Raw genomic sequence first — 19016 nt, 5'->3', positions numbered from 1 at the left:
GCCCGTGGCTGGTGCAGCACCCGGAAACCTGGCGGGCATAACTCGGTGAGAGGCACCCCTCCCTCCGAACCCAACCAAGTTTCCGTGATGCACGCTAGATCCGCACCTTCCTCCTCGATCAGATCATGGATGAGGGGAGCTTTGTTAACTACGGATCTAGCGTTAAAATAGACCAACCTGAGCTCAGGAGCCTGATCACCCTCATCCCCGGGTAAGAGGGTGCTAACCGGAGGGTCAGAGCGCGCCACCGCTCGGAGATAGCGGGGGCGCGATCCCAGGTGTTGATATGGCCCTCCGCGCAAACACCTGCTGCCATTCCCTATCGCCGTGGGGATTTGAAGCCCCACCCCCACATTCCCAGAACCAGCAGCCACCCCCCCCGACCCCGTCCCGTCAGGACCTCTAACAGGTCCAGACTGAGTGCCGGTTAAAGATTCCCTCCCTACCCTCCCCTCCCTCCCCCTCCCTAACCTTTTAAAATAACCGGCTAAAAATTTTATCAGGGGCCTCTTAGCACGTCTCCACTCGAGGCCCCTAGTTAAGCCCAGCCACCTCTCGGAACCCCGGCAATTGGGTCCGTCATCAAGGGGAATGTTAGAAAAGAAGGCTGGTCGTATCCAGGAGGGAGAAACCCCTCTGAGGGCGCACAAGTCCGATCCAGAGTACTGTACGCGAGCCATAAGTTTACCTCTTGTTATTCCATCATCCCAGAATAAGTCTCCAGTTGCTTCTCCATTCTCATCTAAAGCAATTATAAGTCCCATAGGCTTCGTACGGCTGTTAAAAAACATATTGCGTTTATTGACCCAGATATTGATAGCTTCTATAATAACACTACATTCTCATCCATTATATTCTTCTAATGATATCATGAAATAATTGAGCATATAGGGATTTGTGATGGTTAAGGAGAATAATAATGGGGTGAAAGACTAATGTTTATTTGGAAATAAGTATCATTGTGTTAAATTAAGCTTTCTCACAGAAAATAAGCTAAATTGTTTCAACTGAGGTCTATTTACTACAAACCAAGGGGGACATCCCATCATAATCGCAAAGCAATTATAGGTGTATGTTGTTATTTCCAATTATATCCCATTTTATTGCCCATACAGTAGTCAGTGTGATTACTAGCAATCAATTATACCACATGCATTTAAAACTTCACAATCTGTGCACTCATTTTGGCAGACAAATACAAAGTCAGCCAATCCCTTTCCAGCCAATGACTAGCATACAAATAAAAATAAATTCATTCCAATGCTTCTGGAGAAAAATATAGTGGCAGAAAGACACTATACACTTCATCTCCATTTTTATTGGTCTGGAATCCCTGGATAGGACATCTCCAAAAGTTCTAGAACCAATTCTAACTGTAGTATCATTTCTATCATAGGCACCTGCAGAAATATGTCTCTAATCCGCTTCTGGAGACCACATAGGCTGCAAAATGCTGCTAAAGCACCTGAAGGCAGGACAAGCAATGGATGGAAACTAATCAAGGAAAGAACCAACCTAGAACTAAGGAGAAATTCCCTGGCAGGAGAACAATTAACCAATGGAATGACTTGCCTCCAGAAATTGTGGGTGCTACGACACTGGAGGCTTTTAAGGAGAGATTGGACATTAATTTGTCTGAAATGGTATAGGATTTCCTGCTTGAGCTGCGGGTTGGACTAGAAGACCTCCAAGGTCTGTTCCAAATGTGTTATACTGTTATTCTGTTAAAATGTAGCACTGTCCTTTCTACCATTGCTTTTTTTCTGTTTTAATCTAGATATATATGAATATAGATATACAGAATATGGCAGAAAGTATCTTGTGATATTATTCCTTAGGAAGCATACTGTATGAAGTGTGTAAAATAATATAGGCACAAAGCTACTGTAGGGGAGGTTGTATAATACAAGCAAGATATTTATATGCCCTCCTTGACTCCCTTTTCAGAAATAAATGCAAGAACACTACTGTCCCAAGTTCTCATCTTCTTGCAATGAGATTTCAAAGGAAGAAATTCTGTTTTCATCAGCTTGAAATGTGAACTAATAAAAAAACCATGCAGAAAATTTCTCTCTATACTATTAGTTGCATGACCTCTGGAGTTTAAAGTTCTAGATTTGGAAAAGAACTGTTAAATCCATCTGTAGGATTGGTTCAAGTATTGTGAATATTTTGTCTTCGTCCAAACAACACTAATTGCTGTTATGTGCCTATTATATCAGGTATTTGGAAACAAGCTGAATCTATGCCAGAAAAATGAGATTTCCATAACATGTTGGAATTAGGTTTTTAAGATTTTATCCAAAAACTGGAAAGTTTGCCCAAATTCCTCGATGACAGAAGAAACCTTTCAACCCTCAAGAATAGACAGAAGAAAACTTTCAGTCCTCTAGAATCTCTATGAATTGCCTATCAGGGTCTCCACTATGTCAAACTTAAGTAACTAATATTTTCTCTTGCTATGTGATATTAACCAACTTTTGTGTTATTGTCACAAATATCCAAAAGAATGGCTAAACTGTGCTGCATTGCATTTGTTTATAGTGAGGATAAAGATCAATTTTCTTTTCTTTCTTATATAGTCTATTTATTCACCATCAGTGCATTAGATACATTAAATAGATGTCACAGCTGCATGCTTAAGAATCCACTAATATCAGAAAATACCTGTAAACAGTTGTGTTGGCTGGTTGTTGAATAGGAAAGATGTATCCTCCTCTAAGATGAAGTCCAAGTTTATTTTCTGGAAGGAACATTTGACACACTTGTTTTCTGCAAGGTGCTTTTATACCCTATAAGGAAATTAGAATAAAGGTTTATTATACTCATACAATTGTTAGTACAAATTAGAATTGATAATTTTACAAACAAAGAATAAAGTATATATTCCTTTTATAATTGAAATAATTTTGTCAGAGGAAGAATCTCATGATTCTATTTATGTATTTTGTATTATAGGAAATAAAAAAGGGTTAAAGTAATTCAGATCTTCTATTCATATTGAGTAAATTCTAATGTCAAATTGATGGGGGGGAGGGGAAACTGGGGACATTCAACTTGACTGAATTTCAAAAATTGAAGTTTTTCTATGAACTTTAGCTTCATATAGCCTTAATGTGCTTCTAAAAAAAGATCATATTGCAATTTATGTATTGTTTTTGTTTTTTGGCAGGATAATATTAAAACATAAAATGCTTAATGGCCCACCCACACCCTACAAAACTTTCTTAGAAAGGATAGACAATTTGTTTGAAGTACTTCTTTTTTTAATCATCAAAAGTAACCTGATTAAAGAAATGCTTCGGTGAAAGTGAAATATTTTCTTTGATCTGAAGTATCTAAGTATGTTGATTTGACCTTTTGTGTATACTTTGGTAATGAGTACCCCTACAAAATTCTGTGCAGCTCCAGATCTTTGACCCATATGCATTTTTCAGTGTATAAAAATGATGTACAGTTTGCTATGCAGCAGAGTTAATTTGAAATATTAATAGTATACTTTTAGGGGAGACATTTTGTAATAATCATGCACTTACTGTCTCATACTCATACCACACAGCATCAGGGATGTATGCTGTTACTGTATCAACCCCCTGAAATATTAAAAGAAAATATTTCATTTATTAGCAACATCAAAGGGAAAATGCCTTGATATTATTAGATTTTTTTTTCTAGGCTGGAGATAGATGAGCATGATTTTTTTTTTCTCTTTGATTCTTTCCTGACTCTTCTACTGGAAAAATTATTTGTCAAGCATTTTCTTCCATATTGTAATGTCAATTACTATTTCCACCACAAAATGCCCTAAAATGATTGTAGACTTGGAAGATTTGGAGAATGGAAAGTGATTACCAAGCTGTCGTTAGCAAATGCTGGTGGATTTTCATTGTGGCAGGAATAGGTGTAGTTTTTGAAGCAATAATGAAAAAGGAAGGAAGGAAGGAAGGAAGGAAGGAAGGAAGGAAGGAAGGAAGGAAGGAAGGAAGAAAAAGAAAGAAGGAAAGAAAGAAAGAAAGAAAGAAAGAAAGAAAGAAAGAAAGAAAGAAAGAAAGAAAGAAAGAAAGAAAGAAAGAAAGAAAGAAAGATGATTTTTTTTATTCCATCAAATAGGAACATACTAACACAATAACTTAATATTTGGCTTCCTCTAAACCCATTTGCTAAATTTCCTTTAGCTAAACAAAGGGTGAATGCATTACTTGAAGTATGAAGAGCTAACATTACTTGAAAAGCAACTGTACTTTTGTTCACACAAAATGTCAGGTCTGCCATCTCTGGCTTGATGCCTCACTGGCATCCTGCCATCAAAGGTTAGGGAACAGGGAACATGATGTGGATGAACAAATGGGCAATATGTGATGGGAAAGTCAGTAGTGATGGGAAATAGGGAGTGACAGCTTGACAAAGAACAGAAAAGCTGAGAACCAGTAAGTGCCAGCACTCAAGGCCATGCTACTTGAGAAGAAATGTGGATTACCCCAAACCTCTCAGCTTTCTCAAAACACATAGGCAAACCAGTCAGGGAGGAGAGCTGGTTTGAGGGGAAATCTTTTGTATCTTTTTAGTGCAGGAAATTTAGTTCTAGCCTGACTTTGCTGCAGCCAGCATCTTTTAATAAATGAACCTATCACTTCAACCAAATAGAGTCAAGGGTCTTTTTTTCCTAAGGAATCAGACTGGGGAAGGGCTGACACAAAAGGAGATAGGAAGGAACTATGATGAAAAAGGGCATGCTCATCTCTTTCACTCAATTATTTAAATTATTTTATTACTTCTGCTCTTTTATTTATCGCTTAACAGAAATTGTGACGCAGGTTTAGCATGTACTTACTGCAAAACAAACAGTTATGTATATTGCAACTTAATAAAAATTAAATATACCGGATCTAAGACTGGAGTAATAAGTAGTCCAGGTCCCCACAAGAATTGTCTGTCTATGGTCCAGGTAGCTTCATCAGAGTAGAATCTAAAGAAATATTACAGTATTGAAGTTATGTTTTTATGATTGGTGAATCTTAAATAACTATGTATTGGAGAAACTGTTGACAATTTGAAGTTTAACAATTTCAATTAAAGAGAGGCTTTCAGGTTTTAAGACAACTCACAAGTTAATATTGCCACATGAAAAAAGTAGGATTAGAAACTTAGTTATGCTTTAATGAAATCAACCATTTGGATTCAATATACAATATATTCTTAACCATTGTCTATTAAGGCTTTTTAATATTCCATGCATTAATGAAGCTGAAACACTTTTAGCTTTGTCACTCAGACTGTTATTTTGGATTAATACATAAATATTGATATAAGCAGATTTATATACTATACCTCTTTCTTCTGTCTCATTGATGGCTGTAAGGTCATACCTTATATATGAAATTGTGTCTGTGTGTATGCATATAAATATGCATTCTATTTGCATATTCTATTTTATGTATGTAAATGTGCTGGTTTTCATTGTGCCATCATCTAACCAATGTTTTACATCCTATATGTCTTTTCTTGCTTGGATTAAATCCAGATACCAGGCATTCTTGTACAGGAAACAAAGGCAAATAAGGAGACATAAGAATGAAGAAAAACTATGTGTTCAAAAGCAACAAAAGAAATAGTACTATCTACTACCTTAAAAATAAAATCAGATTAAATACATCATCAAAATAAACGAGAAAAAAATCCTTCAGCATTCTGAGAATAAGGTAGAAAAGTAAAAGCTGTTTTGCAATGAAAGAAAATTTCTGAGTGATTGCAAAGGCAGATCTTAACTCAGCTTTAGTGTCTACAAAATTATTCCTAGAATGTCAGGGAATGCTTATGATATTCTGAACAAATTCCAGATATCTTCAAGCATCAGTGAGCTCTAGGCATAGAGATCTTTTTTGTTTTTGTTTTTTCATCAATTTAGCTTGCTGGAAACTAAGAGTATTTCTCCTGGAGTTTATTAACTGCACATCCTATAATGATTAATTATGATAACTGTCTATTTATTCCTGTGAGAATAAGCCTTATACATTGCTATAATCCTGCCAGTGAAATGGAAGTGAATCTAGCGCTCCAGCTATGCTCTTCAAAACACCAAAGCATGCTTGCTTGTTTGTTTGTTTTATTTATTTATTTTGTGGCTACTCAATTGAAGAACCTGTTGTATCAATCTCAAGCATTGCAACGTAGTTCCAGGTCACATCTGATAATATTTAACATTTGATTGTTCTAATTCCAGCAGAAGAGAGGCATACTACTTTCTTGTTTTAAAACTTTTATAAAATTTAAAATCTGTATAACTTTCATCTATGACAAGACTTTTAAAGAATTTAATTTTCTAAGAATCTGAAATAATATTGAGATCAACTACTTGAGTCTATAAAGGCTAATAAGTACATTCTAAAATATCTGGGCATGTGTGTATCTGTCTATGTGTCTGTCTGTGTAAGACATAAATGTAAATATATGGATACATATGTATGGAAAGTGTAAAGTACTTTCCCATCACCCAAAATCTTAAAAGCATGAACTTACTCATGTAGAACAGGTCTTGCAACCGTCTCTCCCCGTGCATGTGCTTTATAAAAGAGGGTATAGAGATATGGCAACAAAGTGTAACGTATTGTCAAGTAGTGTTTCGTTGAATTCACCAAAAGTGAATTGTGTCCAAAATATGCTGGATCTTTAGGCTAAAAATAAATATTCATAAAATTACTGGGGGAAAGCCTTCAAACAATTAGAAGCTTGATCAATTTTAAAATTGGTCTTACGGCATATGCTGCAGCATTGTGATTCCTAGAAAATGGGTAAAATGCTCCAAGTTGCAACCATCGTCTACAAAGTTCTTCTGAGACATCTTCAAGGAAGCCACAAATATCTGCTCCAATCTAAAATAGAAGCATATTAAAAATCATTGACATACTTACTGTGTGATATATCTGCATAAGATCTGCTACCGTATCTACAACCTCCATATTAATCAGTTCTCAGATGACCAATATAAATTGATTCACACTGGTCTTTGATAGAGGTTTTTTAAAAAATCTAAATCATGTTTGGCTGATTGAGCAAAGAGAAAAAGGATAGAATAGCAATGAGATGAGCTATTACTATATATGTAAATATTTGTATCTGACTTTTCTAAATATATGTATATCTATACATATTCACACACACACATACACACACATATATATATATACACACATATATATATACACACACGTAATACACATACATGTATGTATATGCATGAATGTATATACACATACATTCTATGAAAAATTAGTCAAAGTTACAAGAGACAGCCAGCTTTTAATGTATATTCTTATAAAAGCACAAATACCAGAAGAAGACAAGCTTCAGGCTGTAAGGAATTGCATAGTATAATAGCAGATACGATAAATGTCTCTTCCAACAAACAAACAAACAATCAGCCTCATTTCAGAGTGAGAAAACAAGAAGGAAAAATCTACTTTAGCTTTCTTATGAGACACGGAAATTCATATCACATTGGTGCTCTTTCAGTAACTTTGATTCTAAGCTACTTTTAAAACTAGAAAGAAAATAATAACAAAGGTCTTAGAAAAAAATCTATCACCTCATCTATTCTGAGACAACTTTAAACCCATATTTTTGCTTTTAAAAAATAATTTTGCTTTCTGAATACATCTTTCAGTCTCATCTTTATTCTTTGGATTGCCAAACTGCCAAGCTGTACTGTTTTGGAATTGCATATCATACAGCAGGAGAGAATATATGCAGCTCAGGGTCAAATTATGGATCCTTGGTGCTATCTGAATTTGCTTGCAAATGTTTCATTGCACAATTAAGTGACATTATCAGCATGATGCTACATAGTCAAGTAATGAAACATTTGCAAGTAAACAGAGAAGTCCCAGAAGTCTTCAAATCATACAGCCTACCAAAGGATTACTCCAATAGGAAAGAGATAGTCAGACCCTCCAAAATATATAGTTGAAGTTTACTAAATCATACATTGTTGTGCTAAGTCTAAAGAATGTGGTATGCATAGATCTCACTTAGAGAGATACATTAACCCAGGGGTGTCAAACTCAATTTCATTGAGGGCCAGATCAGCATTGCAGTTGCCCTCAAGGGGCTGGGTGGGTGTGGCCAGGGTGGGTGTGGCCTACTGGGTGGGCGTAGCTAGAGTGTGTATGGCCTACTGGGTGGGTGTGGCCAGCTCTACATCGTTGGCATCAAGGGTGCCTGTGGGGGCCTGGGCAGGAGTGGGACAGATCTGAGGGTCTCTGGCAGGAGGAGGGTCTCTGGGCCAGGGCCAAGGCAGTGGGGGCCGTTCCCTCACTGTTTCCAGGATGGCTTCGCGGGCCACATGAAACCACTTTGCGGGCTGGATCCGGCCCCCGGGCCTTGTGTTTGACATGTCTGCATTAACCCAACACTTTATCTTACGAGAGCAATTTGGAAATAAACCTCCATTTGGTTATCAATGACAGACACTCACAGATACACAACTTTTATTATACACATTAGAAAACTACAGCATTACATTACATTACTTTTCAACATAATTGCCATTCAAATTGAGGTACTTGTCATAACGTCTTACAAGGTTTGAAATACCTTAGTAGTCACTCGGTGCCAAATCTGGGCTATAGGGGTGGTGATCAAAACATCCCAACAGAACTACTTCAAAAGTTCTTGGATGCATCTAGCGGTGTGTGGGTGAGCATTATCATGAACTAACACCACACCAGAAGTGGTGCCTTAGAAAATCCTGCCAAATGTGAAGATGCCAAAGGAGTACTGCTAGTGAAGTTCATGGAGCGTGATTTGTCCATCAATTCAGAATCTACTATGAAACATTATGAAAACTCAGGCAAGCCATCCATAACAAGCGTCGGGGCATGATAACTGACAGTGTGGTGTTGGTTCACAATAGTGCTCACCCACACACCACTAGATGCACCCAAGAATTTTTGAAGCAGTTCCATTGGGATGTTTTTGATCACCCCCCCCCATAGCTCTGATTTGGCGCAGAGCAACTACTAATAAGGAATTTCAAACCTTATAAGATATTATCACAAGTGCCTCAATTTGAATGACGATTATGTTGAAAAGTCATGTTCTAGTTTTCTAATGTGTATAATAAATTTTCTGTATCTGCAAGTGTCTGTCATTGATAACCAAATGGAGGTTTATTTCTGAATTGCCCTCGTATTTTATTATGCCAGAATTTAACAGTTGGACCAAACCTACTATTACAGTTAAAATAGCTTACAAAAGGATATCCAAATAGACCAAATTCTAATATTCCTGGTATAGACCACTTAATATCATTCCAAGTTGCAAAATTATCTCCCAGCCAATGTCCTGTGAATTTTCCAGAACCAGAAAATGTTGATCGGGAAAGGAGGAAGCTTCTACTTTCATGGAAAATAGTCTTGAGTGCTCTGAAAACAACATAAATTTATGGCATTAAGGAATCGGTATATTTTACTGGGATGAAAAATTTGGAGAAAATGAAAGGCAGGTTTCAACATAGTATTTGTACCTACAACATATCCAATAAATTCTTGCAAAATTAACTTATGAATAGACTATTAAAGTCTAAAATATGAGCCAGCCTTTCAGATCACATCTTATAATTTGTGTGTACTAAATAGATGGCTTTTCAATTCATGAGAAGAATTATGTCAATAAGCGTGTTTTGGCCAAATCACAAAAAAATAAAAAAAAATAAAAAAAAATTAGGTTTTACTCTTGGATGGTTTTAGGCTTCACAAGGGAGTAAGATTTACCAGTAGAATTTTGATAGTGTGTTCAATATTTATTCTAACATGTTAAGAGTTTATATTTTTGAATATTCCAGTCAGGTGCTAATAGAGAAATCGCAGAATTTTTTTCCTAATACACATTCTTAGATTGATGATGGGGAGGGCATTCCAGTATTTGAGGGGCTGCCACAAAGAAGAGGGGGGTCAACTTATTTTCCAAAGCACCAGAAGGCAAGACAAGAAACAATGGATGGAAACTAATCAAGGAGAGAAGCAACCTGAAATTAAGGAGACACTTCCTAACAGTGAGGACAATTAGCCAGTGGAACAGCTTGCCTTTAGAAGTTGTAAGTGCTTCATCAGGTTTTTAAGAAAAGACAGCCTCCTATCTGAAATAGTATAGGGTCTCTCTCCTGCTTGAGCAGGGGATTGGACTAGAAGACCTCCCACGTCCCATCCAGGTCTGTTCTGATTGATTGATTTTTATTCTTGTGATTACCTGTCCAAACCAAAACAAAGAAAATCTGGCACAAATTAAATTTTAAAGGGAAAAAAGAATGCAAAATTATTTACTTATCAGTAGCTATAGACATGAAATATCCATAGAGGCTGTGAACATCATAGTGTTTCCCTGCCTTTTGGACTGCATCCATACAAAGCGTCTTTGAATACATAACTCCATCCAGAATCTCTGCAGAAAAAAAGAGATTTTTTTAAAAAAAATCTATTGAATTAAAAAAAAATCTCTATTGAACATTTCATTGGATAGCTTTCTGGAATAATACACAAGGAAATGACATTTTTTGTGGAATTCCAGTTTTTGAAAGTTACTTTTTTTCCCTTTAAATCCACTACACTAGACTATTGTTTTAAAATAAGGTTAATATTCAATACTGAGTTTGCTAATTCAAAATTACTTGATCAAATTTCTAAATCAGCTTTAGGAATATAATCAGAGCTCATATCAAATCAGATACTTCCTAATTAATTCAGATATCCCTCTGTATTAAAATAAATGGTATTTACAAATAATTGCAACAAAAATATATCTGAATCAAAAAGAAAAAAAAAACCCTAGTTAGATTGAATCAATGATATAGAGCAAGGGGTCAAGCCCGATTGCATTGCGGGCCATATCGTGACATATCAGGATGTTTTTTGCATTTGTGGGGCTGGAGTGGGCATGGCCTGCTCAGGCTACATCCAGCCCGTGGGCCACGTGTTTGACATGCCTAGAATAGAGTCTCCTGTGTGGGCAGACTGTTAGACTAGAAGGCCTCCAAGGTTGCTTTTAACCCCTTTATTATGCATTCTATATCAAATTAGATTTGATTTAATTAATATAGTTATAAATTAGGTCAGCACTGTTTACCTTTCTATACTGAAGTTATTTGTTTGTATTTTAAAATCCCCAAACAAAATTCTTTTTAGTTAGAGTTAGGATGATAACTTATAAGTCATCTTACAATTTAACAATTAGTTCAATCTGTTCTTCCAGAAGAATCACTATGTTGTAAAAAGGTAAAGGTAAAGGTTCCCCCGCACATGCGTGCTAGTCGTTTCCAACTCTAGGGGCCGGTGCTCATCTCCGTTTCAAAGCCGAAGAGCCAGCGCTTGTCCGAGGACGTCTCCGTGGTCATGTGGCCGGCATGACTAGATGCCAAAGGCACACGGAACGCTGTTACCTTCCCACCGTAGTGGTCCCTATTTTTCTACTTGCATTTTTACGTGCTTTCGAACTGGTAGGTTGGCAGAAGCTGACAACAATTGGTAAAGGAATCTGTTTCTCAAAATGTCTAAGATTCTATCTAAGGACCTTACAATTTATTTAACTACTGTGGGTTATTGATTATACAGATATATGAAAAATCTAGCATGGAAATTAAATAATTTTGATTTCAGTTGAGAACTTACTGGGAGTAAAAGGTGGGTAGTTTAAATTGTTTGCTGCACAACCAGTTTTTGATCCTTTGACAAAATTGGATACTTCATTCATGTCCTATGAGAAAAGATACATAGAAATTCATAAATATGTAGTTGTAATCTTCAGACACATTTTAATACCCATCAGGATCCATGTTCCATTCAACTTTCAAAAAAAATAATTTTAAAAAGCAACCACTCCGAACAACATATTTAACTGCCATAATAATTTTGGGTCCTATGGAGGTTGTTGTTGTTAGCTGCAAAGTCATGTCTGACCCATCGTGACTCCATGGACAATGTTCCTCCAGGCCTTCCTGTCCTCTACCATCTTCTGGAGTCCATTTAAGCTCACACCTACTGCTTCAGTGACTCCATCCAGCCACCTCATTCTCTGTCGTCCCCTTCTTCTCTTGCCCTCAATCTTTCCCAGCATTAGGCTCTTCTCCAGTGAGTCCTTCCTTCTCATTAGGTGGCCAAATTATTTGAGTTTCAACTTCAGGATCTGGCCTTCTAAAGACCAGTCAGGGTCTCCTCTAGGACTGACCGGTTTGATCGCCTTGCAGTCCAAGGGACTCGCAGGAGTCTTCTCCAGCACCATAGTTCAAAGGCCTCAATTCTTTGGCACTCAGCCTTGCTTATGGTCCAACTTTCACATACATACATACATACATACATACATACATACATACATACATACGGAGATACCCATAGGTTAATAGAGAAGATATATGACTGAGGGTTTCTTAATGCTATCTGAGCTTAGTTGTTTTTTATGCAGACTTTTTATTATCCAAACCAGGTAATCATCATCAGTGCACTGATGTTACCTAGTTTGGGCAATGAAATGTCTGCAAGATAACAACACCAAGGACCTTTCATTTCAACCCTGAGCTACAAATATTTTCCTCCACAAATATGACCAACTTTCTTGTAAATAAATATGAATAGACTATTAAAGTCTAAAATATGAGCCAGCCTTTCAGATTACATCTTATAATTTGTGTGTACTAAATAGATGGCTTTTCAATTCATGAGAACTAACAAAGCCCACTGTGGCAACATTTTTCATGAATAGGCAAGTCTACCTTTGAATCTGTAAGCCAGTTACTGATAATTCTCCGTTCCTGTTTATCAAATTCTGCAGTGGGTAGCAGAACTGAATGGTGTTATGCATCTAGTTTTTCAACTGTTGTCCATCTCAGCTCTCTAACTCTTTAACAAGAGAGACAGCCTTCTTCCATATTTTTTTTTTTTTATTTATTTTATTAGATTTATATACCGCCCCTCTCCAAGGACTCGGGGCGGTGTACAGGGCAATTGTATCCTTCAAGAGGATACTTTTGTTGCTATGAACAGTAAGCCACAACAGCAGACCTTGTCTGATTTTATATGGAACCAAAAATCAAAATGTATTAGTGTTTGGGTTGGAAAGCCACAAGAAAATTCTAAACCTTCAGGCTAGACTGGGAAGCTGAGATAGGAGATACTGCTGTATTGTTACTAGGAAAGCAAAATGGATCTTTTCATGTAATCCCTTGGAGATGAGCTAGACTTAGCAACTATACTTTAACAGCAATATTTTACTGTTGTTCAGGTTCATGAATGACATACTTTCCTCCATTTCTATTCTTCACTCAGATATTATAATATCCCAGGGGTTCCAATCTGTTTGAATTTCAGCAACAATTGTACATATCTGAATGTGCTAGGCATGGATAACATGCTTTTAAAAATCAAAACATTTTCTTCCAATGTTTGTTTATCTATGGGAAGAATATATTGTTGCCTATTAAAAGAATAAAAAAATAGAGATGCATATATTTTGCTTATTGCTAAGTACTTTTTGTTACCAACTATTTGTTTCTTCATTGTGCTAAATAGTACTTACAATCCACAATCCATCAAAATGGATTGTTTTGTGAAAATTGTTGCACTCATACACCCACCACTGAACAGCTTCAGGACTGGAAAAATCAGGGAAGACTGTTGTTCCTGGCCACACCTGCAGGTAAATATATATGTATATAATTGGTCCACAAAAAGATATAAAGATTGCCTTAAAATAGTTTTGCAAGATACTAAGCAAAATGAAACAAGAGGAATATCTTAGTGATATTTCAAAATGAAACAAATGGAATATCTAAGTGATATTCCACTTGTACTAAATTTGTTATTTATGTGTATGGGAAGACAATAAAATAGAAAAGGGCAATTATATGTTAGATATTGAAATTCAGTTTTTATTAAATTGCTTCTTTTTCATGTAACAGTACTACCTCAAGAAATTGTCGCCTAGACAACTTAGTGGATATCATAAATGCCATTCTGTTTTGCTATGTTTTTTATATACAGTATATATAACATACTGCTAAGTTCTGCCTCAGTTATTTTCTATTAAGAACACCCACAAAACACTGACACCCAAATATGTCTCCATAATAGGATATATCTTGCACATGCATATATAATTGTTTTATATATATATTGTGTGCATATATGCAGTGATGGGATTCAGCTGGTTTGCTCCACTTCGGCAGAACCAGTAGCTAATTTTTTATTGTCCAGGCCCAGAATGGACTCCCGGAAGTGGCATCCACACAGAGAACCCACCACTACATATATGTATAGATATACATACATGTATGCATATGAACACATTTGTTTGTGTGTGTGTGTGTGTGTGTGTGTGTGTGTATGTGTGTGTAAATTACTAACAAAGAATTAAGGGAGGCTGAGATGCATTTCTGACTCTTTAGTCTTCATCAGTCAGTCATACCCTTCTGAGATTCGAACCTGGGCTGATCACACATTAGGCAGTGTAATTTGCCTCTTGAGCCACAGGATCTCTCTCGCTCTGTTAGCTTTCTGCAAGGGGAGATATGTTTCAAATGTTAACTATTTAGATTACCTTGCTAGGCCCCAAACATGGGGCAAATCTTTATTTCCTGTTTTCAGCCTATCTTGAAGGCCATCGAACAGGCTGTAGTCACACTGGACAGTTCATATATATTTGTGTAAATTACTAACAAAGAATTAAGGGAGGCTAAGATGCATTTCTGACTCTTTAGTCTTCATCAGTCAGTCATACCCTTCTGAGATTCGAACCTGGGCTGATCGCACATTAGGCAGTGTAATTTGCCTCTTGAGCCACAGGATCTCTCTCGCTCTGTTAGCTTTCTGCAAGGGGAGATATGTTTCAAATGTTAACTATTTAGATTACCTTGCTAGGCCCCAAACATGGGGCAAATCTGGACCGAATCAACAGAGACCTCCTCACACTTCACCTCAAACTCAGCAACAAGATCCACCCCACACTTTGGGACAAATTCAAACAAATCGCTGTCTGGAGAGCTGAAACAGAGACTGCCTACAAAACAGACACACACACCAATAAACTCCGAAGACTAAAGGAACACCAGAAACAAACCCCTCCTCTCTCACAGCAACACATGAAACAAACTGTGCACAACATCTCAGATAGGATTCTCACCAAAGCCGAAACCAACGTCCTGTCTAAAGGATTTAATTTTGCAGTTGCTCCCAAACACATTCCCATGGAAACCATTATATACAGAGTCGAATCCAGCCTGACCAAAATTAACCCTGATGACGCCAAAAAAATCAGACTCGAAGTTACCAACATCCTCTGCACCAGCAAACCACCCAAAAGCAACTTACCCAAAGAGGAACAGACAGCACTACTTAACCTAAAAAATGACACCAGCATAATCATTCTGCCAGCAGACAAAGGCAATGCCACGGTGGTAATGAACTCATCTGACTACCATACCAAATTATCCAACCTACTCCGAGACTCCACATACAAACTCCTCAAGACAGATCCCACCACCTACCTGGAAAAAACCACAAAATCCAAAATAAAAGCCACCCCCATCAGTGAAGAGATCCAGAAAACAATCATTCCCAGAGAAAAATCATCCAGATGTCCTAAGCTCTATGGTCTGCCCAAGATACACAAAGAAGGAACCCCACTCAGACCCATAGTCAGCTCCATAGGCTCACCTCTACAAAATCTAGCCAAATTTCTTTCCAAACAACTACAGCCTTACGCAAATTCCATCACCTCACACGTACAAAACTCATTCCAATTCATAGAGATCATAAGTAAACTAAACTTACAGCCCTGTGACCTACTTGTGAGCTTCGATGTCATATCCCTCTTCACCCAAGTGCCAATCAAAGAAGCCTTGACAGCTATCCGAAATAAATACAACCCCCCAAAACACATCCTAGATCTGACCAACCACTGCCTATCTAACACATACTTCATCTACAATGGACAAAGATACAAACAAATGGAAGGAGCACCCATGGGATCACCCCTTTCACCTGTCATCGCAAACCTCTACATGGAACACTTTGAAACCCTCGCTCTAGAAAAATCCAACCACAAACCCAAACTCTGGCTCAGATACGTAGATGACACCTTTGTAATCTGGCCACATGGCAAAGAAAAACTGGATGACTTCCTCACACACCTCAATAGCCTACACCCCAAAATACAATTCACCATGGAAACAGAAGCTAACAATCAACTTCCCTTCCTTGATGTCTTAGTCTACAAGAAATCCAACGGCTCCCTAGGACACACTATCTACCATAAAAAAACACACACAAACCGCTATCTAAACGCACTCTCACACCACCACCCAGCACAGATCAACTCCGTAGCCAAGACACTCATCTCCAGAACAAAACACCTAGCTGATGAACAACACCTAAAAACCGAACTACACACTCTCACTAATGTACTAACAGCCAATGGATTCCAAAGAAACACGATTACCAACTTAATCCAAAGAGAGACACCCACAAAAACCCAAGACAGAGAACAAGAAAATGGCAAAGCCCTCCTCCCATACTTAAAAGGGACCACAGAAAGAATCAGCAAGGTCCTCCAAAAACACAACATCAAAACAGCATTCTACACAGACAGAAAAATATCCACCATCCTAAGAAACCCCAAGGACATAATTGGGTTAGAAAACCAAGGAGTATACGAAATCCCATGCACCACCTGCCCCACCACATACATCGGACAGACCAACAGAAGAATAAGTGCACGCATTGAAGAGCACAAAAACTCACTCAGAAAGGGAGAACAAACTTCATCCCTGGTCCAACACTTTGAAGCCACGGGACGTGAAATTGATTTTAAAAAAACCAAAACTATCGCCAAAATTGAACATTTTAACAACAGAATAATCAGAGAAGCCATTGAGATAGAAAAACGCCCCCACAGCATGAACAAACGAGATGATACCTCTCGCTTACCAGCCATTTGGAAACCCGCCTTGATTGACAGATGAGTCCCAACCACCAAGAATGATACCAGACCCAAACTCATGATAACATCACATGACATCACCACCACACAACCATTCAAAAAGCAAATCCGAACCCACAATTATAACGAGGCACAACCACAAAACAGAAACCTAACTACAGCTGCAACATCAGCCACTTTAAACCCCTCCAAACCACACAATAAGCAAACTGACACCCACTATAAAAACATGGCACCACCACAAACACGAAGCCGAACAAAAGCAGCACAACTCACCAGCTCAGGTCTCGAGCTGGCAGCTGAGACCAGCCCATCCACTCAGAACACACCCCCACCCAATCAGAACACACCCACCATTCAAAACACACTCCCACCCAATCAGAACACACTTGGTCCCCCACCCAATCAGAGCACACCTCCACCCACAGAACACACCCCCTCTGGCAGTTTAAAAAAGAGGAACAAACAGCCACATGCTTCTCCCAGAAGAAGGAAGCTAAAGCCACCAGCCTGATGATGACGGATGGGATTCCGTCGAAACGTTGCACCTACACCTTTAGTTCTACGTGGGAGGAAACCCGAATGACCGAAGATCCACATATAAACACCCGCGAAAACCTCAGAAAACATATATGTATATATATATATATATATATATATATATATATATATATATATATATATATATATATATATATATATATGTGTGTGTGTGTGTGTGTGTGTGTGTGTGTGTGTGTGTGTGTGTATGGATGTATGTAGAAACGGGCAGGGGAAAGTGGGAAAGACCCAGAAGTCATGGGCTATAAGGAAATGTAAATCAGTTTTAGTTCTTAGCAAATGGCTATCATCAAAGAAATCAACTTTTTTAAATCTCATCCTCCAGGATCTGTAGGTAGATAGGTAGTTAGGTAGCAAATTCTGCTTGCATTAATTTGTATTTTTCCCCCTTTTCTGAAGACAATATTCAAAATATCAAACTTATCATCTAGTTAATATTTTCAGTATAATTTAAAGAAAGAAATGCACTGAGGGAGAGAAGAACTTTGAATCTGTTACCATCAAATGCAAGATAACATTGATATACTAATTTAAATATTACACTTCTGCCTGCAGCCATTCCTCATGACTTATTGAGCATGATGCAGAATGAATAGAATGTTTATATCTTCATAATAAGAGACATGAATATTACATAAGAAGTTACTAATAATGTAATAAAATAACTTGTAGGTTACCAAACAGAGCAGGAAGATTCTTAATAATCTCTATTCCAGACATGTCAAACACAAGGCCCAGGGGCCAGATCCAGCCCGCAAAGTGGTTTCATGTGGCCCGCGAAGCCATCCTGGAAACAGTGAGGGAACGGCCTCCACTGCCTTGGCCCTGGCCCAGAGACCCTCCTCCTGCCCAGGCCCCCATAGGCACCCTTGATGCAAATGATGTAGAGCTGGCCACGCCCACCCAGTAGGCCATATGCACTCTAGCCACGCCCACCCAGTAGGCCACGCCCACCCTGGCCATACCTATCCGGCCCCCTGAGGGCAACCGCAATGCTGATGCGGCCCTCAATGAAATTGAGTTTGACACCCCTGTTCTATTCAATCAAAATAGAGCTGGAAGGAACCTTGGTGGTCTTCTAGTCCAACCTTCTGTTCAAGCAGGAGACCCTACACCATTTCAGACAGATGGCTTTTCCTGTCTTTTCTTAAAGACCTCCAGTGATGAAGCACCTACAACTTCTGAAGGCAAGCTGTTCCACTGATTAATTGTTCTCACTGTTAGGAAGTTTCATCTTAATTCCAGGTTGATTCTCTCTTTGATTAGTTTCCATCCATTTCCATCCATTGTTTCTTGTCTAGTGCTTTGGAAAATAAATTGACCCTCTCTTCTCTGTGGCAGCTTCTCAGATACTGGAATACTGCTATCATGTAACCTCTAATCCTTCTTTTCTCTAGACTGGCCATACCCAATTCCTGCAACTGTTCTTCATATGTTTTTGTCTCCAGGCCCTTAATCATTTTAGTTGCTCTTCTTTG

The 19016-nt window shown here is 38.0% G+C and overlaps 1 protein-coding gene across 1 annotated transcript in view; it reads right to left on the bottom strand.

Annotated features, from left to right (window-relative positions):
- Positions 1–19016, bottom strand: part of SI (sucrase-isomaltase) — a 125835-nt gene that overhangs the window by 60339 nt on the left and 46480 nt on the right. The window contains exons 13-22 of the mRNA XM_081329516.1: positions 13558–13671; positions 11658–11742; positions 10317–10434; positions 9248–9419; positions 6753–6869; positions 6517–6671; positions 4882–4966; positions 3537–3593; positions 2668–2792; positions 689–777 (exon numbers count right to left, since the gene is read on the bottom strand). Of these exons, the coding sequence (XP_081185642.1) occupies positions 689–777; positions 2668–2792; positions 3537–3593; positions 4882–4966; positions 6517–6671; positions 6753–6869; positions 9248–9419; positions 10317–10434; positions 11658–11742; positions 13558–13671 (1117 nt within the window). The remainder of the gene's footprint in view (positions 1–688; positions 778–2667; positions 2793–3536; positions 3594–4881; positions 4967–6516; positions 6672–6752; positions 6870–9247; positions 9420–10316; positions 10435–11657; positions 11743–13557; positions 13672–19016) is intronic.

This window comes from Vipera berus (genome assembly GCF_964194415.1).
Source record: "Vipera berus genome assembly, chromosome: 5".
NCBI classification, from domain to species: Eukaryota; Metazoa; Chordata; class Lepidosauria; order Squamata; family Viperidae; genus Vipera; species Vipera berus.
The sequence above is the reverse complement of the archived record's forward strand: the minus strand, read 5'-3'. Positions and strand labels throughout refer to the sequence as shown.